General features: G+C 35.9%; 2 protein-coding genes across 4 annotated transcripts in view; both read right to left on the reverse strand.

Moving 5' to 3' along the window:
* Positions 1 to 24,373, reverse strand: part of LOC126737850 (zinc finger CCHC domain-containing protein 10-like) — a 621,641-nt gene that overhangs the window by 58,571 nt on the left and 538,697 nt on the right. The window lies entirely within an intron of this gene.
* LOC126737853 (uncharacterized) overlaps positions 1 to 24,373 on the reverse strand; it is a 123,353-nt gene that overhangs the window by 21,751 nt on the left and 77,229 nt on the right. Inside the window, exons 1-2 of one of the 3 annotated variants that reach the window (XM_050442925.1) lie at positions 4,955 to 5,065; positions 4,691 to 4,878 (exon numbers count right to left, since the gene is read on the reverse strand). The exons of 1 other annotated variant lie outside the window; for it this stretch is intronic. In XM_050442925.1, coding sequence (XP_050298882.1) covers positions 4,691 to 4,781 — 91 coding nt within the window. In that variant the 5' untranslated portion in view covers positions 4,782 to 4,878; positions 4,955 to 5,065. Of the gene's footprint in view, positions 1 to 4,690; positions 4,879 to 4,954; positions 5,066 to 24,373 lie in introns of those variants that run through there. One more of the 3 variants, XM_050442923.1, reaches the window with a different exon arrangement.

Genomic DNA, 24,373 nt, shown 5'->3' on the forward strand with positions numbered 1-24,373 from the left:
CTCTCTCATACTGCATATTGTCATTTTGTGTATGGCCTAGTTCTGAATGTAACATAAAAAAAAAGATTACAACGGTTGCAGAATTCATGTATACGTTTTCTTTATAATTTAAGGGCCCGTGATTACGTCAGATACAAGTTACCTGTGGTTAAATATGCAGGATCGAGAGACGGCACACTTCGCATGTGCTCTTCACGGAATTTTCTCTAGTGCTCCACTAGAGAAGAAGACCACCGCCTGAGTATCTTAGAAAGCGTTTATTTTTTAGATTCTCCACTCACGATCGTATCACGCGCCAAAATACCCTTTTAAAAATGTCAAAGCATCGCACAGCTACGTTTCGACGTAGCTTTTTGTTTGTTGCTTCTAAAGTATATAGCAATTTATTGCATAATAAACTTCAAAATTGTAGTTTATCGAGTTTTAAGAAAAACATAAAAGGCTTTATGTTGGGTAAATATAGTTTTATACCAGGGTTTCGAGCTTTTAATTCTTTTTGGATTGAATTTTGTGAATTTCTCATTATCATAATTATTGTTACTAATTAGGGCTATTTACACCATGTAATTTATAATGTTATGTGTTGCTAATTTCTATATGCTCGGTTAAGCAAACAGCCTTGACTACCCTTCGCCGAGTTTAATAAAAAGCCGTTTATTATTATTATTATTTCTTATAGCACAAGATCTTTCCACATTCCTCGTTTGCAGGCTACACACAAACCATGTTTTGCAATAAGGGTAGATATAATATGATTTTAAATGCTCCAATTTTTTTATGTGTAGAAACTTTAATTGTGATGCTATAAATTCTGATCGCTTGTAACGGGTCAATTCTGTCTTAAGACTTTTAGAAGTAAGGCCATAAAAATTGACTTTTGTCATAACATCTTCTTCCTAAAATCGCTCTCCGCAATGGGTGCGAGGCTGATACAAATTAACCTCCACCACTGCAAAGCAGCCACTGCGGCCTTACAAAAATGCATAGCCGACAACAATATTCAGATAGCCCTGATTCAGGAACCTTATACTTATAGGGGCCAGATAAGGGGACTAGGAAACCTCAACGGGAGACTAGTGTCAGACCCAAAAGAGGGACCTAACCTAAGAAGCTGTATCTTTATAAGAAAAGATATAGAGGCCACACCGCTGTGGGAGTTTTGTGACAGGGACACAGCGGCGGTCAAAGTACAAATCAAAACAGCGGAGAGGAGCTACGATACAATAATAGTATCAGCATACTTTCCGCACGATCAACAAGGGGAACCACCTCCGACAACAGTTCGGAGGTTGATAGACCATCAAAGATTGGAAAACCTTATAATAGGCTGTGACGCCAATGCTCACCACACTATCTGGGGAAGCACTGGAACAAACAAACGAGGCGAATCATTATTAAATTACTGTGCTGCCTCCGGTCTAAATATACTTAATGTGGGGGAGGAACCGACCTTCGTCAACATACTCCGCAGAGTAATTGATCTAACCATTGGCAAGGGACGCATCTGCGACCTCGTTAAAAAATGGCATGTATCTGACGAACCAAGTTTGTCGGATCACAGGTACATAAGATTCGATCTAGAATCTATGGATACAAATCCGGAGACCTACAGGAACGCCAGGAAAATGGACTGGGACCTCTTCAATGAGATACTAGGACGCGAACTGGAAAACTGTCCAACGGAGGCAAAAGACAATGTAGAGCTGGAAGTGCTGACAGAGTCAATCACTGAGGCTATTAAAGTTGCTTTTGAAAACTCATGTCCACTAAGCAAACCGCGTCAAGCAGGGAACACCTCATGGTGGAACCAAGAATTGGGCGAGCTAAGGAAGACAGTAAGAAAGCTTTTTAACAGAGCCAAAAGAACTGGCGAGTGGAATCTATACAGACAACACTTAACCAGGTACAATGATGCTATAAAAAGAGCAAAGAAAGAAGGGTGGAGGAAGCTATGCCGGGACCTAACAGAGACACCAGCATATGCTAGACTCCACAAGGCAATATCCAAAGGGCCACGACAAACCCTAGGCTCTTGTCTAAAACCCGATGGAGAATATACGACAACCGAGGAAGAAACGCTTGGCTTAATGCTGAACACGCACTTTCCGGGATCGAAAATTCTCCGCCAACCAGAACATACCCAGGACTCAACTCCTATTATTCCGAACAGGGGCAAAAGGGAACACTGGGAACTAGCGAAAAAGGTAGTAACCTACGAGAAGGTTAAATGGGCGATAAATTCCTTCAAACCATTTAAATCTCCCGGAATGGATGGCATAATGCCAGTCATGCTACAGCGGGGTAGCGAACTGCTGCTGCCTGCACTATGTAAAATAATGCGGGCAAGTCTAGCCACGGCGCATATACCAGAGAGTTGGAGGGAAGCAAAAGTAGTATTTCTACCAAAGACGGGACGCGACTCCTATGCGAAACCTAAATCCTTCCGACCAATCTGCCTTACATCATTCCTCCTAAAAACAGAGGAAAAGCTCATAGAAAGGCATATCAGGGACAATGTATTACGGGTCAACCCTCTACATCGACACCAGTATGCCTACCAAACAGGTAAATCTTGTGAATCAGCGATTCACGAGATAACCCAGAGGGTCGAACAATCTCTGAACAATAAAGAGATCGCCCTAGGAGCTTTCTTAGATATTGAGGGAGCATTCGACAATACATCATATGACTCAATCAACCGTGCGATAGCAGCACGAGGAATACATCCCATGATTAGCGGCTGGATAACCCAAATGCTAAATCATAGGAAAGTAGCAGCAAATCTCAACAGCACAACGGTTAAGGCCAAAGTGTGCAGGGGAACACCGCAAGGGGGCGTACTGTCACCGCTGCTGTGGAACCTTGTATCGGACAGCTTGCTGATACGACTGGAGAGGCAGCTTATCCTTGCTATAGGATATGCTGACGATATAGTCATCCTTACACGAGGGGGTAGTCAGGCTTATGTATTCGAAAAAATGCAAAGAGCCCTGACTACTGTCGAGCACTGGTGTGAGGAAGAACAACTAAGGGTAAATCCCACAAAAACTACTCTGGTTTCCTTTACCAAAAGAAAGAAACTAGAGCCCATTAGAAACATAAAATTTTATGGAGAAAATCTGCGACTTGAAGACGAGGTCAAATATCTAGGTATAACCCTGGATAAAAAACTCAGCTTCAAGAAACATGTAATCCAGGCTACAAATAAAGCCACGAAAACTCTTATGTACTGCAAGAGAATTTTCGGTAGATCATGGGGACTGTCACCAAAAATGGTACATTGGATGTACACGACAATGGTTAGACCCATCATTACATACGCAGCACCTATATGGTGGCATGCGGCAGAAAAGAGGACTGTAATACAGATACTCAACAAAACACAACGAATAGCATGTCTGGGCATAACAGGAGCGATGTCAACAACGCCGACTGCTGCCCTAGAGAACCTGATAGGACTAAGCCCGCTACACTTAGTGGTACGGGCTGAAGCTATAACGGGGGCGAAAAGACTGCTGTCAAATGGCGCAACAATCCTATCGAAAGATGGGCACAATGCCCTATTTGACAAGATACAGGACCTTGGGCGCCTGGCCCTAAGAACAGACAGAACCAAGGTCACATACCTAGACAAACCTTTTATCATCAAAGAAAAAAGGGGACCACTGGACGCAGAAGCGAACAGGCTCAGGCAAAGAGGTTACTCAGTATGGCACACGGCAACCAAACGAACCAAGATCGGGGTAGCTGTGGGCATGGTGGAGGACGAACAACAGGGCCGACAACTTATGCTAAACCTGGGCCTCGAAACAACAAATTTACAGGCAAGCATAATAGGAATTCAAACCTGTGTCCAACTGATGAGAGAAGGGCTGCCAAGAGGCAAAACCTTAGCAATTTTCGCAGGAGACCAGGCTGCAACACTTGCACTACAACAGTTCGAGACTAAGTCAAGGACTGTGCAAAGCTGCTGGGAGGATCTCAGGAACCTCGCCGAAGCGCAAAATAGGCCAGAGATAATCCTAGCAGAGAATATGGGCAACAATAAGGCTGCAAGAAGGGCTATCCAACTTGCAACCCAGGGAGCCAGCAACAGCCTGGTAGGCCCTGAACCAACATGTTATGTCAGCGATAAGACCTGGAAGAGGGAAATCGGCAACTGGCTAACAAACCAGAACAAATTCTACTGGGAGCAGCTGCCAAAAATGGAACAATCCAAACAACTTATAGGCAGCCCACCCTTCAAGAAGGGTGAGAACATACTGGGCCTCTCCAGACATCAACTGCGAAGGGTCGCAGGGCTACTTACAGGCCATGCACCCAGCAGGAAACACCTGCATACGCTAGGGAAATCAGTTACCTCGCTATGTAGGGGATGCAATGAGGAGGACGAAACAACTCTTCACATACTGTGCTTCTGTGAAGCATTTAATCAAACCAGGGCAACATTCCTGGGGGAAGAGAAACCCGCACCAGAGGGTATAAGAAATCTACCACTGGGCACAATCCTGGACTTCCTTGAAGCTACAGAATTGAACCTGTGGGACTAAACATATGGGACACAATAGGACTGCTTCTTACAACATCATCTTATTGCTAAATTTTATTTCATGGATTATTATAGTGGTGATATGAGACTTTTCCCTAAGACTATGCATTTCCCAGACTTGCCCTTACAAATCCCTTCTACCTGGCCTTGCACCCTGTAACGTATTCCGTCTGTTTGGTTCTGGTGCTGTGTAATCTCGGTTTAAGTCAAATCTGTTGTACTGATTCATCATATTATGTATGGTATCAGATGAGAGATTATCTTATGTAAAATGGGCGGTTGTGACCATTTGATCCTGGGCGATTCATTGGTCATACCCTGCTTGCTTTCTAAAAGGGAAATTTCATTGTCAGAATTCCTATACCGATTTTATGGGGCATAATGTTATTAGAACTGTTTGCTTACCCCTTAGCATTCTTCCTTTACTTTGTTTTATAGGATTTAATCTCTCAAGGTGATATTTTCTCTTGTTGTCCAATGTTTTGACTTTTGATTTTATCCTTGACGTTTCGTCTTGACATTTCAACGCCTGTTTCTCTGTTCGCTTGAGTATCGGACTGGCTTCGACCCGGTGAGTCGTGGTCATGAGACTACGGCATTTATCGAGCGTAATTGGATCACGTGACTGGGTTTTGTCAACTGGGCCATATGGCGCAGTACTTTTTGCAACGTTGCCAAGTGATGCTCTGAAGTCTTAGGGGTGGGGATGTCTTGTGTAGCGATGTGTGGAACCGATTCCAGAGACAACCAAAGAGACGCGTAACTGTGCGCTAATAAAATATCCGATTATTTTCCATCTTTGTCTCTCTTCGTGAAAGGTAAACGTAGATGGCGCAGATACCGTTTGCCGCCATAATTCAAACCTCGGCTATTAAGCTTTTAATTATTTATTTTAATTAAAATCAGCCGTTATGTCTCAGAAGTCAGAACATCATAATTATGTTCTGAGACAGAACGGCTGATTTTAATTAAAACAAATAAAAAGTTATTGATATGTTTTTAATTGCTCAGAACAATGGCAGACTTTAATTAAAACAATGCAATCAAAATTTAAATTGGGGAACTAAATAAACTAAATATAATTCTGAAACATTTTGTATTGTATTTTCAGTATATGGTATAACTATAATATGTGCATTCATTTTCTTAATTATTTTCATAATTTATAATTTAAGATGGTAACAGCAAGATGCATATACATAAATGCAATTGAAATATAGAAACATTTTAATTATCACATTACTATAATAATATTCCAAAAAATATATCCTTTGGTGTAACACTCCATGGAATAACTATTTTAACTACAGCCTTAACAGTTACCTTAATGAACATATTTCTGTTCCTAATACAAATCAAAACACTAAAATCTGTATCCTACAAAAAACTACAACTACTAACTACTGTAACCAAGTTCACCTAAATCCGGTAGGTAATAAAATACGTAAAATTTAAGCACTCGTCCAAAATCTCAACTAATGATGTAAAACAAGACAAAAAAATCAGCAACAACAACTATTCAGCCATATTTAAATTCACGTGTTCCTGTTGAGCAAGGATTGCACTGTTGCCGTACTTAATTATAATTTTAGAAATACTAGAGAATTGGACACAAGCTATCCCGTATTTTCGCATTCATTTAGACGGAGATGGAAGAATGTTTTCTCTTGACTGCTCTGATAACTAAATACATTTAGCATTGCGAAAGATTAGTATTGTGGCGCCACCTTAGCTCACCTTTTATAAGGTAAGAGAGAGACAACCAAATACAATATATACAGATTAAAGAGAGCAACAACAATAGGATAAAAATTTCTATTTAGTTGCACGTCTCTTTGGTTGTCTCTGCCGATTCTTTATCACATGTTATTTGGGCGGTCCCGTTAGATTTCTCAGAGATGTTCGTTCAATGGAATGTGCGAGGTTTTGGCTGTCCCTTGATGTGTATATTTTCAGGGTTCCTATTAAAATTCTCAGTTGACATGTAACCAACTTTTTACAAGCTTTTATTTAACTCACCGTGTTTGTGTAACACGGTACACATATAACACGGTTTGTGTGTTTGTGTAAGCGGAATTAAAACGGGATATGCTTGGAAACGCGGACATGCCCGGCTTTTCATCTGTGAGTAGACTTTACATCAAAGGATAGGTTTTCACGATATGACTACGACATAATTTATTTAAACAGGAAAATCTCGCGACAAGCTTTTATATTATATAAAATTATGTAATGAAAGAAAATAACGGATTGACTTGAAAATTTATTTTAGAGTATTTAAATAAAAGCTTTTAAGTTTTTTTTTATTTTCAAGAACAAAAAATATTTTCTTACATTATTTTTTTTTTTATTATTTTTAGAAACAACGGATTTTCAAGAAGAGAACTTTTTGATGTTTGGCGAAATGAGCTAAATTCATCGAGGCGATTGTCCAGAGTTTGTGATCATTTAATGAGTGGTTTCGAAGACCCGGATGGACAAATTCGTGTAAAAGTGCAAATGGTTGAATTTTGTAAAAAACTTAAAGTATGGTTGACTGACTGTCAATATATATTGCCACAGTTTTTAAATAAAAATAGTCAGTGGTTAAGTGCTAAAATTAACTTTATAGAAGAAAATAATGATCAAGATCGAAAAATCAGTGATCGCCCCAAAAAGGTATTTAATGAAAGTAGCGATTTATCTTGAAAAAGAAAATTAAAACCATTGTTGGAATCGCATACTAATGATAAGATTATTCTGGTAGCTAAAATAAGTTTAAGATCTACCGGTAGACGCGATGCGGCACGGCTCGTAAATCAAGTAGCAAATTTTTCTCCACAAAAAGCTACAAAGATAAAAAAAGCCTATCAGTCGACAAATGATGAATCATTAGCCTTTTTTGTGGTTAAGAAACTAACAAAATACCAGTATATCTCAATGTGTCAAATAAGCAAAGCTCATCAATCCGATATTTTCCCGAATTATAATATGCTTCTTGAGGCAAAAAAACAATGCTACCCAGATAAAGTTAAGATTACTGAATACTCTGGAGAGGTATAATTGTAATCATTACTAAATCATACTATATACCGCTTAGTGACGGTACAACTCGAGGTCTTAAAACAAGTACGTGTAGGGATAGATACGCTTCCAACCTTGGACATGCTATTTAAGTGGGGCTGTGATAGCTTCTGGACAAAGCCAAGCCAATATAAGCAGCTATTTTCGAGTATGCAGGAGGATCTGGATGATTTGTACATATTTGTTATATACGTGGTTCCATTGCAGCTAACCACTTATTTAGCTACTAGTAGTAGTAAAATAGCAAATTGTAACATTATCCCCAACAGTTGTGCAAATAGAAGAGCGCGCAATTTTTGTGAAGCAGAAACTTGCCTTAACCATGATTGATGGAAAGATTTGTAGTGTGCTTTTAAATAAAGCAGCACAAAATTGCCATATATGTGGTGCAACCAATTTCCAAATGAATGACCTTGAATCCATTCGTAGAAAAAAAAATGAAACAGCTTTAATCCAATAGCTTTGGGCTTATCAAGCCTACATGCTTGGATAAAATGTTTTGAATGCCTCCCGCATATTTCATACAGATTAGATATTAAATCATGGCATATGCGAAAGGAAAAAAAATCTGAGATTGAAAATAGAAAAAAAAACAGGATCGCTTTTGTAATGAAATGGGCTTATTGATCGATATATCCAAACGAGGATTCGGTACCACCAATGATGGTAATACCGCGAGAAGGTTTTTTAAAAATTCAGCATTAGCATCTGAAATTACGGGTGTGGATCGGGTGCTTAGTGGGCGATTTTGTACCATTCTTAAAACAATTATCAATGGTTATAGCATTAATTTAGAAGAATTTGAAAAATTTTGTTCTGCCACAGCAGAGTTATATATTGAAAAATACAAATGGTATTATATGCCACAAAGTGTCCATAAGTTACTTCTTCATGGAACAAAACTAATAAAAGAAGCCATACTTCTAGTAATGATGTCTGCGGAATCGCAAGAGGCCCGCAACAAAGACTATAAGAATTTAAGGGAACACCATACCCGTAAATTTTCTAGAATGGACACCAAGACGGACGTAATGCACATATTATTAATTTCCTCGAACCCGATAGTAAGCAGTCTTTGAGTTAAGGGCCAAAAAAGAAGCAAAACTATATCTTCTGATGTACTAAAATTACTCCAAGATTTAGAGACTAATGAAGATGACAATGATATGTTGATGAAGACTAAAATAATGTAAGATGCCTTGTTTGTAATATTACTAATATTTTCTTATATTTAATAAAAATTAGTTCAATTTGTCTTCCTGATTTTTTTTTTGTTTTAAAGTAAACCAAAAGTTTGAAAATAAATTATTTGCAATAAATATTAACAAGCATTTTTATCAATGTTGGATATTGTCAACTCAGATTATCTAAATGTACCCAAAATTTGTAATTTTTTGCATAAAACTATCCAAAAGCTTAAAATAATTATTTGCCATGAATATTTATAAAAATTCATACCACTGTGAAGAATTTTTTAAATATTTTTAAGACTTCTAACAAACAAATAATTGTCAAGTCAGATTATTGATAGGAACCTCTGTGTGTTGGTTTGGTGGCAGTTTTGTCGCCTCTATAAATTGCAAGTTTCGACAGTTTTTGGCCATCTTAGTTCAGTTCAGTTAGTGGTGCTACAAAGTGCTTGAGCAGCGTTCGGTAATTTTTTTTTGCCAAGAGGTTAGGTTTATTGTAGCTGTGGCTCCCAGTTAAGGGAACTCTCACCGGCGCTGCCACTAGTAGAATTTCCCATTTGATTTGTGTTGTCCTTGAGGGGAATGCTTATTTGAGGATTTGATGCACGTGCTCACTGCTCATTGCATTCACCAGCCTTAACATCGGCTCACTGAACTCATACTCATTGGAAGAGGGCTGTCAACTCCATCGACAACTATCGGGAAGAAGATTGCTGTTACTTTGCTGTGTCTGTACAAGAGGCTTTGCTGTTGCTAGAATTATTTCGCCATACAGAGAGATCTGCGCAGGTTGCTAGAGTTGCTAAGCTTAGGAGAAAAAAAACCCTCCGCGGAGAGTTTCTTTTTTCCTCTCCTCTTTAATCCTCACTTCTGCTGGCCGTGTCCTACCTTGTGGGTCAGTACCTTGACTCGCAGTGGGTCATACTTCACTGCTGTACGACTCCAAGGTGGTCCAATCCATCGACCACTAGCCATAACGAGTTCTGCTGCCATACTTCAGTGAGGTTCAATCACGAACTTAATTAATATACCTGGACTGCCAATTCAATGAAAAGTAAATGACCACTACTAGGGGGCGGCCATTTTGCGTGATTGTGTGCTTTCGATGTTGGTCACTATAAACATTTTTAGTGTTGCCAACAAAAGAAATATTAAATATCGGTAATGAAGTTGACGACACTGACGTTTGATGTGTGACCTGTCACGAACTATTTTTTTTTTTATTGACATTGTGTTTAAATCATCATTGGGATTCTAAAATTACGATTCGACACGATTATTCGATATGACTGCTTCTAAATAAAATTTTCAATGGTGAGTGTCTTGCCGATTGCCTAGTTTTTAACGATTTGTTGACGACACGCTTGAGTATATCGTATGCATCAGACGATATATTTTCTTCCTTAGTTAATACTTGCATAATGTGTCAGTATCCCTTTTTAAACGTATTTATTTCATCGAGTGTTTCACGACTCGACACGATCACTCGATATGACTGATTCTAGATATCATTCTCAATTGTGAGTATAGCGGATTGCCTAAGTGCATGCATCTATCATTTTAGGTAAGGATTACTTTCTTTTATAAATTTTAACGAAATTCTTAAAAAAGTACAAGAAAAAGCACAGATCTAAGGCAACTCTCTTAAATTCTTAACTAAATGTAACTTTCTATTTTGTAGTTGTAAACATAAACTCTCAAAAATTTTGTTTCCCTACAATTGGCACAACTGAAATTTGTCAGATGACCAACATCGAAAGGATACAAGTACGCAAAACGGCGCCCCCTAGTAGTGGTCATTTACTTTTCATTGAATTGGCAGTCCAGGGGCCGTATTTTCGAAACCATGCGAGAATCTTCGAATGCGAACAAAGTCGAGCGGCAAAATTCGCACACGAATTAAAAAGTGCATTTTTTAACAGCATTCGAAATTTCATTCGCATACGAACATGAAATGTAGTGGCAACGTAGCAAAGTCGAGTGCTATTGGAGGCCATGTCAAACGGGATGAAGACGATAAAGATCTTTTAACGTAACCTAACCTTAAATTTAAGTTTAAAAACATCAGGGAATTTTGAGGTTTATTTCATGGCGTATCTTGGGTTTTTCGAATTGACTTTTTTTAAGATAGATTCAAAAAATAAAAAATATTGTGATTTTGTGTCGAGTGAGCAAAAGAAAGAACTAATTTCATTTATGGAAGAGCACCCGGAATTAAAGTCGGGCAAATTCACCCAAGATTTTTTAGCTAAAACTGCACAAGCCTTGTGGATAAAAGTAGCGGACAGATTACACAGTCTCTGGAGCACATAAAGAGCACATCCATTCCATTGTAATAAGCTTGCTTAATCTATATTATTTATTAAATTGACCATCTGAATACATTTCAAATGGGCGAAGAAATGAAGAGTACATCATCTTCCTTCTATCTGCTAGAGTTTCAGTGCATCGACGACGTTCCTTTGCACAAGATTGTTTAATGTTGCCATTTGATTATTGTTATTTTTTTTGTCAATAAACAACAAAAAAACACTACGAAAATACTTAACCAACTCACAAATTTAAAATAAAAAAAAGACAAGTGGCAGAATCGCACACGAACTTTGAAATTCGAATGGTATATACCCATTCGAGACACCGCATGCGAAAAAGTTCGCATACGAAGCGGTCGAAAATACGAATATCGATTTTTCGTGCGAAATCCTCTAAGTTCGTATGCGAATCAAAGTCGAATGGTTTCAAAAATACGGCCCCAGGAATATTTATTAAGTTCATGGGTTCAACCGATCGACCACTGGCCATACCGAATCCCGCTTCACTGTAGTTACACTGGCAGAGGGTTGGCTCTGACTGTACTGACAAGATTGATGATGTGGATCAACTGGTATCATAATTTAACTTTTCTTTAATTACTCATTTTATCTCCATATATATTAATTCCATTATAAAACTTCACACATTGTCTTTATTACATATTATGCGTAAATGTGACATTGGGGGATTCACAGTGAATTGCGTTTTAAATGACTAATTATATATTGTATAGCTGCTTTAAATATTATAAATTTTTATTAACGCTGCCTTATTCATATTGTCATTATCATTTTAGAAAAACTTAACCTCTTATAACAAATTAATTTTCTTTCTTAATTCAACACGTAAATATTGTAGCAAAATACTTTACCTGAACTATTATTATATTCATTTGTGACTTAGGGTAAGTTCCGTAACTTAACCGGTTCCTACGGTTGTGCCGGTTACCGTTCCATAACTATACAATTTCTGAAATTTCGTTCGGTTATGAAACACGGTTTCTGAAAAATTGGTTGTAAATGTCAACCGAAACGATCGATCCTTTTTTTCGGTAACTTCGGTTATTCCTACGGATGTCATGGATTAAACGTATTCTGAGTTTAATCTACGACATCCGAGAATCCTGTGTTTCTAGGTATGTTATGAAGTTTTGGTTTGATTTTTTCGTGGTTTTTTCCTGTTCGCGAAATTTGATCATTTGATTGTTTCATCCAAGTGCAATTCAAATCCAGGACTTGATCTTGTTATAATGGAGCTATATATTATTGGTATTATAAATAATAATAGGTACCTATAACACAAAAATGGATTTTATAACGTAATATGAACCAACGAAAACAAGACCAAGGACCAACAAGAAATCAGAGCGTTCCATTTCAAACCGATATTTTCAGGAACCGTAAAAATATCGCTTCTAACCGACGATTCACCAAGGATAGATTACGGAACTTACCCGTTAGCTCAATTTGAAATATAATATGATATTTCGAACAGGGTGTACGCTGTCATTCTTTTGCCTCATACCACATACAGAGCATGGCTGTCATAGCAAGGTTTGTATAGGGCATTACGCACTTTATTGTAATAGTTATTTTTGTATGTAATTTTATTGATATTGAGGTTTACTTGACCAGTCGAATAGTTTCGTGCAACTTGGGAGTTAATTGTTCGTGATTAAAATTAGGAGAATAAGGAAATTAATTTGACATCCTTCCTTGCTCGGCATTATGGTGGTTTAAATACGTGGCGTCCTCTTTTCTAACAATAACCCACCCCATCCGACTGTAGCTAGGGGCCACCATAATTTGCCATTCTAGTTGTTTCCCCATCCTAGCACTGAAGAGTCAAGAACTTAATATCCTTCTTAAATTCAAAGTCTTCAGATAAAAAGAGGGAATTAAAGCCCGCAATGGGTTAAACGGAATTTTTAACCTCATACTACATTGCTGCTATTTACCAGAGATTCTTGCTAGATATAGAGAATCGCTCTCATTTAATAGGATTCATTAAGTAATAATTTAATTCATATTTTATTTATACTAGTCTGTCTACATATGATCTTTCAGTGTGAAATTTTATATTGAAATAAACAGACTCTCAAGAACAAACAGAGAAGCTAAAAGCTTATATATATGCTGTGGTTAAAGTTCCATCAAGATGGTATTATAAGGAAAAGATAACTTTTGAGTTTCATTTAGTGAGTGTAATGATTCTGAAAGTAATAAGGTTTTAAACGTATTCAGCTTCACATGACTTAAAAAATATTTGTACGGTTGCACTTAATGTGTTACAGAATATCATAAGAACACATCAACGGACATCATTAAGGCGAATGACGCCAAAGCTATATTATTCAAAGTTAAATAATTAAAGAATCACTTTATAATATTCGAGAATATTTAATATGCTGGTTTCTAAAGCCTAAAAATTGTAAAAGTTCTTTAAATTGACCACCCAAACGTATACATCAAAGATGTCCAGCTCCGTGGGTCGAGAGTACCGGTTAGTGAAAATGTATTCCGTTCCATCGAATATTGATTAGACAATGGCACAATCCAATCGTCTTCTATTTTATTTCTTCCCAAAATGGAAGGCACAGGCATGTCTAAAAGTCATAAAATAGTAATGGACAACAGACATAAAGATTGGACATCGTGTTTAAAGTCTATATTCGGATTGCGACAAGAGAAGAAAGATATACGACGTGAGCTCGTGGGAGGATTTTATGAGGGACACCGCTTCATTGGGGTCAAGTACACTTATGAATATAAATTAAGTGCACAGTGGTTTATTGGGCAGGTTATTTGGTTATGCAAGACGAGGTGTTATGTAATTAAAAAAAAAACACTTTAAGAACGAACATACGTAAGACCTATTTTACCGTACTCCACAGAGACCAGAACTGAAACATCAACAGAGAAAAGAATAATGAGAACGACCAAAAAAAAATACTAAGAACCATCAAGAATGTTACCCTCAGGGATAGAATAAGACGCTGGGACATCAGAAACGAGAACTTGAAATGCAGAATGTGGTAAGATAAGCTAGAACAGGCAAGAGGTGCTGAAGAGGCTATGTGGAAAGGATTCCAAATGAAACAAAATGAGTTAAAAACCAAACTCGAGAAGATCGGCAGGCAGGAGCTCATCGTCACAGGAAGAACTCCGAAAAAAGCTAAACATAACGGACTAAACAGGATGACGTTCTATTATAAGAAGAAGAAGATTTTAAGAAATTGTATTTTGTAACTGCATTTTTCTTTAGCAGTTTTTTTACATTGGAATGTTGTGACCGAAATTTTATCGATAGATTACATCATAATCTACTATCTACTAGAGCTGAAACTATGTATATTCTACAGAAAATGCGAAAAGTTCTTGAATTTAGAAGGACTCTCAATCTTCTGACTCTAGATCTTCAACTTGCATATTTATTTGAAAAATCATTAAGATTTTTTCTTCCGTTTACTCCAATAATTTTAATTTTTGACGATATCGACCAGAACGTTAAGTGCTAAGTTATTTTTTAAATAGAAAATGCAACATCCTTAGTTCAATTGATCCTCCTTGTGTATGATGGATAATTCCCTTTCTGGAAGCAGTTTTACATGTTTCCTTGGTTACATTTTCCCAATCACTCTTTCAATGGCATAACTTACTTATTAACAGAAAAATTGTATCAGCAAGTACGCAAATGTTTTTAAATTATTAAATTTATAGTAAGATAACTAACAAATTGATATACAGTGTTGTGACTTTCACTGGAATAAATTCAGTTAAAACTAATCAAAATTAATGTGGGGGAGCCCCATCTTGTTGCATCCAAATTCTTTCATCATACAAATCTGGATCGAACTGACTCGGATATAAGGCACGTAAGACTGGAACTAGTTCATGTTCAAGAAATTCTAGATATCTTTCCCCAGTTAAAGTATCATTGAAGAATATGGGCCCTATAACTTGCCTGCCAATTATGCTAGCCCAAACATTAGTTTTCTGGGGATATTGTGTATTAGTTTCCCTTACCCAGTGTGGGTTCTCGTCAGACCAGTAACGACAGTTCTGCTTATTAACATGGCCATTTAGGGTGAATGTAGCCTCATCAGAAAAAAGATCCACTCCGAAGATATGCGATATTCGTCAATGGCGTTCATCATTAATTCACAGAACTGAACAAAAAAAAAGTTTGGGTTAATTTGGACCCCCTGTAGGTGAAAAAATACAAATACTATCTTGAAATGTGAAAAAAAATAAACAAAAATCGACGGGTCTCAGGAATTTTGCGACATAAAATTTGATTAGTTTTAACTGAATTTATTCCAGCTAAAGTCACTACACTGTATAGTATAGCGGCTCGGCCAATGAAGGTCTTGCTTGTGAAAATTAATCTATTAATTTATATTATAGAGATAATATAAATTAATAGATTAATAGATTAATGATAGAGAACTTGGGTTGCTATAATAGAAGCCAAGCAGTGCATTCTGTTAGTGTGCCTTTTCTGACAAGAGCGACTACTCAAAGGTTTTTAACATACCTTGGCCCAAAATTTTTTAACCTTCTTCCAAGTAGTATTAGAGAAGTTCGAAATATACATATGTTTGGTAGAGAAATAAATAGGTTGCTTCATGAAAACTTTGAAGTTTTTGCTACGGTGTTGCGTAGATAATTATTTATTTGCAAATTAAATATAGGGTATATGCAGCTTTATCAGTATATTTGTGGTTAAGATCTGTTATTCTGACTAGGGCGATTTAAATCATTAGTTCATTTAATCATTATTTTGGTTTATTCTTTGGTTTTAATATAGTTAGTATATAGTATATAGTATATTGGTATATTTGGTATATAGTATATAACTTTAAGTGAATTGTGAATTATATATATTATCTTCTTAATTACTTTTGTTTTGTACACACACAGATTCTAATCTAGGTGTACATCTATTTATACTTTTGTGAGTTTTGTAAAATTATTGTAAATTATTGTAAATAAATTTGATTTGATTTGATTTGATATTATAGTGTGCTTTTCTTTAATGCCCCCCCTCCCCCCCCCCCGCATTATCCGTTATATACGACGCATATCCGTTCAAAACTTTAATTTTATAAAAAGGTTTGAACGATCAATTCAAAATATTGAAACTTGAGGTAACGCAATTGATGAATAAATACTATGTTTTAAAGTAAAATTGACAAATGAGATTTTTAAGATGGCTGCTGGGCGCCATGTTGGAAAAAAATTAAACGAAAAGGTCTTGTGGCACATAATTTTGAAGCTTCTGACGAGTACTTTATAACCCTGGAATATAAATTCCATATCTTTACCTACTACAAAATGGTGGTACATTTGATAATTACCTGAATACATTAACATTTAACCTGATATATCGAATAAATACATTGAGTTCAATTAAGAAGATGCTGGAAATGGTTGCCTTGAACCATTCTTGACACAAGAACAGTCGGTCCGAAATTTTACACCGAACATTTTCAAATATACTAACATCGATATTTCTACAAATATTCGTTATTGTCTGTCGTAAATACAATACTACAGCAGGTTCAGTTTCGTACACTTTTTGCTTCAAATAGCCCCATGAAAAAAAGTCTAGAGGTGTCAAATCTGACGAGCGAGCTGGCCATTCCACAGGTTCTCGACGGCCAATTCAACGACCGGGGAAATTGTTATCTAAATAGTTCCGAACTTGTCTGGTGTAGTGTGGTGTAGCTCCATCTTGCTGGAATACAGTATCCATATCGAATTCATTAGGATTCTTTTCGACAATTTCGGTGAATAAAGGGTCAATAGTATTTTCCAGCATATCCAAATACAGTTCCTCTGTTAAATTTTGTTTGATGAATAGAGGCCCTACAATATGGTTGTCCAATATCCCTGCCCAAACGTTTATGTTTTCTGGATATTGAGTACGAGTTTCCCGGAAGACGTGAGGATTAGGATGAATCACTCCAATAATGACAATTTTGTCTATGAACATTACCGTTGAGAAAAAATGTACATTCATCACTAAAACAAATATTATAGAGATAGGTAGGAATGGTTTCCGTCATAGTTTCGCAGAATTCTGTTCTTCGAACAGGGTCATCTTCAGTTAACTGGTGTACCATTTGGATTTTGTACGGATGATTTTTTTTTGTTGTTTACACTTGTAAATTTAGATACCAGTCCCCGTAAATATTTTCTACAAATAGGATGATTCGGGAAGCGATCGTTGAAAATCCTTTCGGTTTTGTGAAAGCTACGCGTCGCACCGTCAATAAAAATCGCTTCGATTTTTTCTTCCAATGGAGTATATAATAATAAGGAGTATATATAATAATCTTCCAGATACAAGCATGGAATCATTGTTCAAAACAATTTCAATAAATGATTTTTGGTGCAGGGTTTGTGATGAATATCCACAACTCGCCACAGAAGCCTTGAATATTCTTTTGCCGTTCCCAACAACGTATTTGTATGAAACGGGATTTTCAGCATATACAGCTACAAAAACAAAATACTGGATGCTAAACTAGACATGAGAATTCAACTTTCTTCTATCAAGCCTGACATTACCCAGTTGATGAGGAATAAAAAACAATTACATGTCTCGCATTAAATGAACTTAGTGTTATCATTTGCTTAGTAACTCACTACTTACTGTACTATCTTTTTTTGTATAATTATTAATAAACAATTCACATATAACTGCTTTTGCTTTTAGTATAGAGTTTAGGGTTCCGTTAAAAATTTAGTTTTTTAAAAGGGTTCCGTCACGAAAGAAGTTTGAGTAACACTGATCTAAATGAAGCTCTTCTTAAAGTAAATCACTAGCTTCTTTTAGCTGATTTGTATATTGCTCGTCCATTTTTAGGAGTTCTGTGTTTATTTGCTTATGTGTTACTCTAGTTTTTTCTCTCCCGTTTTGTTAGTATTTTAAATTTTACTCCGAGTAGTCCATGGTTCGCTACCAATCTATATGATGTTGATAGCTGTTGCGTCTGGAACAATTTTCTTTTCAAATACATAGATAGACATGACACTCAGGTAAACTAAGTACAGCAGCAGCAAAAGATCTGTAAAGGCTGGTGTAGGGCAGCGAATGTTAGGCTAGGCAGATTAGAAAGATAGATTGACCACAATAAGTCTATTCAGGCTGAAGTGCACTCGAGTGAAAGCTATATAAAGAAGGAAAAATACCTTCAGAAATCAATAACTTTTAATGTAGTTTTGGAAAAAGTAAAAGAGATACAACTGAGTAATTTCTTCATTATCTGCATTAACATGTAACAGCAAATCAATGCCAAAGCCTTAAGTTAAAGACAGAACGACCATGATTTATTCTCCTATTATCCACTTGCGCTGGCTGCTAAGAACGGAGATATATTTGTTCGTAGTGAAGTATCTCTATCGTATCCTCATTCTTGCAAGTCCTATCTCGCCTCTTAGCATTTTCTATGCTCAATTTAAGTGAAACTCGATAGTAGAGGGTGACGCAGAAGAAACTTTGTTTCTCACTTTTTAACCTGTGACTTTTTGTTATTTATTTTAAGTGCATGCATAGGTTTCACATCCAAGACTTGAATTTGCCAGATCATTGATGCTGTTTCATATAACGATGACTCAGAAATGGAGAGAGAATGTAATGCAGATAATTTTACTACACAGAGAAATTTTTAGTGCTCGAAAAAAAGAAATGAAAATTACAGTTAGAAAATTATAAATCAATTAGGATAAAAAAAATACTTCAGGTACTCGTTTTTGCAAAATTCTTTTAAAACGTTTAATTACCATCTGTTTTTCCCATATATAGATGTAAAATAGGCCGGGACCATTAGCGGCGCATATAAACCAAAGCGACTAATAATTAAATCATTAGCTAATAATTAACATACTCAACTAAGAAAACCAGTCGGCAATCATACCAGATCGTTGCAAGTGTCATTACTGCCACTCGGATTTCTAATCATCATTATCGTTATTCAATTAAACATGCGGTTTTAATGCGAGAAACATGTCTGATTAGCATATGTCAGTCAGTCTCGTGTTGACATTATTAATATGCAAAATGTCGCACCGGATTACATAAATAATATAGCATTAACATTTGTATGATTTTTTTATACCCAGTAGATAATATTGATCTACTTCAAAATTGTCCAAAGTATAAAACCATGCTGTAAGATAATCCATAAACTACGTGTGATGCTGGTTTTTCGTCAAATTGCTTAGTTTTTACAAACCTCGCTTATCCGGCCAAACGATATGATTTTTGAATGTTATAAAATGATTAGGAAAAAATGAAATAGGACTAGACATACAATTTTCTCTCTTTCTCCTTACTAAAACAAATAAAATCTTAATGTCTGGAAATGTAAAGTGCTTACTTTTTCACAAAAAATCCAATTGAATATAAATATAGTTTATCAACAAATCTAAATCGGTGTAAATCTATTTCGGATTTGGGTGTATTTTTTGACTCTAAATTAACCTTTGTGGATCAGGTCGAAGTCTGTCTCTGATCGCGCTAGTAGGGCACTGGACTTTATAGTACGCAACTGTCGGGGTTTTATTAATATAGAAGCAATAAAAACATTATTTTTTGGCTTTGTACGTTCTAAACTCGAATACGCTTCTGTTATATGGAGCCCTTACTATGAAATTCATAAGCCGTTTTTCGTGGGGATATTGACTATTCTGAATTGCTAGATAAATTAAATTTTTGAGTACCACGATTAAATTCTAGGAATACTAAAACCTTTTACTGTACTAAGGCAAATACGAATATACTCTTATATTCGCCCCTGTATTTAATGTGCAATAACGCTAATAGAGTCTCACAATATTGTGATTTATTTGTATGCTCTGGTGCTGAAGTTGTAAGAGCGTTTTTGGGATAATCCAATTAACTTTGCTGTTTGTATTGTTTATGTTTTTTTTTCTCTCTTTGAGATTTAGGTATCAGGGTATTTCTTTTGTTTGGGGCTTATAATTTGTGGTTGCTTATTTTTATATAGGAAGCTTAAGATTGTTGCTATAAATTGTTAAAATATAGTTTATACTATGATGTCGCGGAAAATATTTTAATTTTAGTTTTAATTTATGTGTCTTTATTATATCTTAAAAATTGTTAAAATATTATTGTAACCTTTGGCTCCGTAAATGGTTTATATGTTGGGCTATATTGCTAAAAATAAAATAAATAAATAATAAAATTTACAATAGACTCGCGTCGTATTTCGATGGCTCCCCAATATTGTTTTTTATTATGCACCTACAGTTTTAACGTGGGTTCCGAACAACGTGTAGTTTGTTTATAAGACAAACACAAACAACCATTCCCATGCCAGGATTCGAATCTGAGACCACGAGATCGCAGCGTGAACACTTTGCCCATGGTGCTACCGGGGCCAGCATATACAATTTTCTGAAATTCAAATATATTTTTTTTAAATAAAGATTTTCAATATGATTTATGTGGTACGTGACATTTTCTGAAGACTCCCTTCTCTTTTGCCAATAATCAGATCTAACTACTTTTGATCTAACTTCTCTAGAGTAGTTAGATCTGATTAGTGGGCTAGCCAAATATTAATGAGAAGGAAAAGGAGGATGGACCATGTGTGTATGTGCAATGATGGTACAGTCATAATAAAGAGTTCAATAAAGCTTTCTCTGAAGCAAGCTTAATACTGTAACCCATCAAGAGACCAAACACTCTTTTGGTATGTGCAGAATGCTCCCACAAAAGAATAGCATAGGAAATTCAAGAAGCGAAGGACCCATGATAGATTTCCAACAATTCTTCAAATACAGATCCTGAAAGTTATATGAAACTTGACAGTTTTTATAGAAATTATCCACATGCCCTGACAGAGTCATACCAGAATCTAGGTATATTCTAACGTATTTAACAGGAACTTCATCGGTAACACCAACCCTATGTATTAGAGTAAAATTCATTGTTTGAGTCTTCAGAAAAATTAAGGGACAACTTGTTAGCCGCAAACCAAGACTTCAGCCTCTCACCAGTGTCTCACAAGATAAAAGAGAACCCTTATCCCAATCGGGAATCTACTCATTTAACTGCGGGGACTGTAATGCCGTTTACATTGGTTAGTCTGGAGGGAAAATAAAAACGAGAGTGCAGAAACACTTGATAGCACGTAAGTTTAGCGCTTGCCTACGAACTCGATGGTCGCTGGTTCATTTCTCGACCAAGTCATATTTCACTTTTTTATTTTATTTTTTGCTTTATTTCTGTTCTCCCGTTCAACTTTACCTCATTCTGCTTATTTTGTTTACTTTTATTTTATCTAGTTTAAACACCGGATTTAATTTGAACGTCAGCATTATTTTTTATTTTTTATGAATTTATTTTTGTTTTAACTTAAATGTTTGTGATGTTAATCCAATAGCTTTACCGGTAAGTCATATCTCAACATTGTAATTTATGTCTATGCATTGTTGTTTTTGTACTAGGGTTGCCTTCTTTTTTCTTTTAGATCTGACGATGCCTTAGGGCGAAACACGTGTAATCGTTTTTTAAAAAATAAACATTATTTGAGACCATTGACTTTGTGTGAAGAAATAGATATTGGTATATCAGCAAAGAGGATTAATTCTGCACAATGTATTCACTAAATCATTGATAAAGATGAGAAACATGGCAGGATCTAGAACAGAACCCTGCGGGACACATGAAAAAGTTGCCTTTGATATATTGTTACAAAATTTTAGTTATGTGAACGTTTGCAAAGAAAGTTCAAGAACCTTTTGTTTGAAGTAGAGCAATCGCCGTTTTATGACTGAGGTTGGAGACGTCGGCCATTCTGGGCATAGAATTTTCCGAGTTCACGTTTTTCCTACTTTCTAGCACTTTCAACCGGGAAATAATAGGAACGCAGTAATCAGCAATTAGAACACAAAAAGAAAAAGAAAACCTTGAACCAACGTTTGCCATGGAAGTTCGCTGTCAATTAATTAAATGGAAAAAAAATTTAAAGTGCATCTAGCATGGTGAGTATGATGCTTTGGCATTCTGCACCAAAATTGAAAAATAAATAGTTCCATATGGACAACATTGGAACAACATTAAGGACTATAAATTGTAGATCATATCAAAATCAAAAAAACTGACCTTCTACGTACCTGCAGCACAGAAACAAGTCCTCAAAAACGTACGTCGTCCGTAACAAATAAATACGACCCCTCACCTGTTGCCTGAGATGTGTCAGTCAGAAAGCAGAACAGTCAATGACAGCGGTGTGATACACAAGTTGTAAGGTATGTAGGTATGTACACGAACTTAATATATCTGGACTGCTAATGCATATGGCCACGATACCCAAAGTTAACCACCGCCTGGTGGCGGCCATTTTTATAGTGCTTGTGTCCTTTTAATGTTGGTCACTCTGAACATATTTAGTGTTACCAAAAAAATATATTAAATAACGGTAATGAATTTGATGACGCTGACGTTTGACGTGCGAGTATAGCGGATTGCTTAGTTTTTGGCGATTTGTAAACGACGCTTGGGTGTATCGTCTGGAACAGGCGATGTATCTTTCTCCTTATTTAATACGTGAATAATGTATAATCATCTTTAGTTAAAGGTATTTGGTTCAGTTTCTCAAAACCGAATTATTGTGAATTGTCTGTGTTGTTTATGATAGAATAATATATAGGAGTTGTTGACAGAATAATATATTTTTACTGTATAAACCCTTGCTAATTACAAACCCTCATAAAATTATCTATATTTTGATTTTTATAGATGGTTGTAGCTATTAATATGAAAACACTTTTTTTTGGAAGGAAAGTAAGACTCGTAATAGTAAAAATAGAAAGAAAATAAAAGTGTTTTAACTGAATTTGTTAAGTAAATACAAGCAAAAATTTAAATGAATATCATCATGAAATTTAAATGAATATTATCATCGTTTTCATGGTATTAGGATTTATAAGATTCAAGATTATCAGAATAATAAAACAATTATTTTAAAGTACATGCATCTATTCCAAGTTGATTGAAACTTTGTCTCATTTTAGGTAAGGATTACTTTCTTTCATAAATTGTAACGAAATACTTAAAGAAGTACTAGAAAAATCACAGATCTAATGCAACTATCTTAAATTCTTACCTATATGTAACTTTCTATTTTGTATTTTTGTAAACATAACCTCTCAAAAACTTTAATTGTTTTGTTTCCCTACAGTTGGCACAACTAAAATTTGTCAGAGTGACCAACATCGAAAGGACACAATCACACAAAATGGCGGCCTCCTAGTAGTGGTCATTTACTTTTCATTGAATTGGCAGTCCAGGTATATTTATAACTTCGTGGGTATGTACAATTGACAGTGTGAATTTAAAACAAGTTTAATTAATTATTTATATAATTATTAAAAATGATGAATTATCTATGAAGCGTTTACTAATATTAGGTATTTAAAACTGAAAAATAAAACGCTCCAATACTTCAATCAGTGCAGATTTAAAAGTTTGTGAAACATCATTAAGTCTATTCCAAGACCTATCGATACCAATCTCAGATATATACCATATACCCATCTCCATCTGGTAACTTTGAATCGTCAAAATCGTCAAGGAAATCGTTCCTTGATAGGTTGAAAGATTTTTTAGGCAGCTTAACTATTACTGATAAATGAATTATCACTCATTTTAATGTAAAGATCAACCTAGACCAGAGGCAGTCTCGTCAAGTTGTTGACCTTTTCTCCAGTTTTGGACTTGATTTGTCAATTAAGGCGGCGACTAGGAGTAGAAATTTCCTGCATAATGTCTTTACAAATATTCTTAAATCCTCATATGTAGCCAGTATTGGTAACGGCTTTATCAGATCACCTGCATATTTTCTTTCGAATCAAGAAGGGCGCCTTCCGAATAGGTGATTCTACACGTATCGTCCTGTAATAGACTTGGGTTTAGTTCATTTCTACAGATGAGTAGAGACAGTAAGTTGAAGTCACATCTATATGTAGTTCTAATGATGTTAATGTCTCCTTCACATTCTTTGCGAATGCCCTTGTTGATGTCTACCTTGGTTTATTTAAGTGGAAATTCAAATCTCAGTTATCACATCTAAAAGATAGATGATACATTTTACCTTTTAAGGCAGGTTAACCAGAAATATCTCTACCTAGTGTCTGCTAAAACTACCGCACTGACTATCGAAGAAAAATTTATGTGAAAAAAATAGAGGCAAAGGATACATAGATAAATGAAGATAGTAATC

Source organism: Anthonomus grandis, chromosome 6, assembly GCF_022605725.1.
Source record: "Anthonomus grandis grandis chromosome 6, icAntGran1.3, whole genome shotgun sequence".
NCBI lineage: Eukaryota > Metazoa > Arthropoda > Insecta > Coleoptera > Curculionidae > Anthonomus > Anthonomus grandis.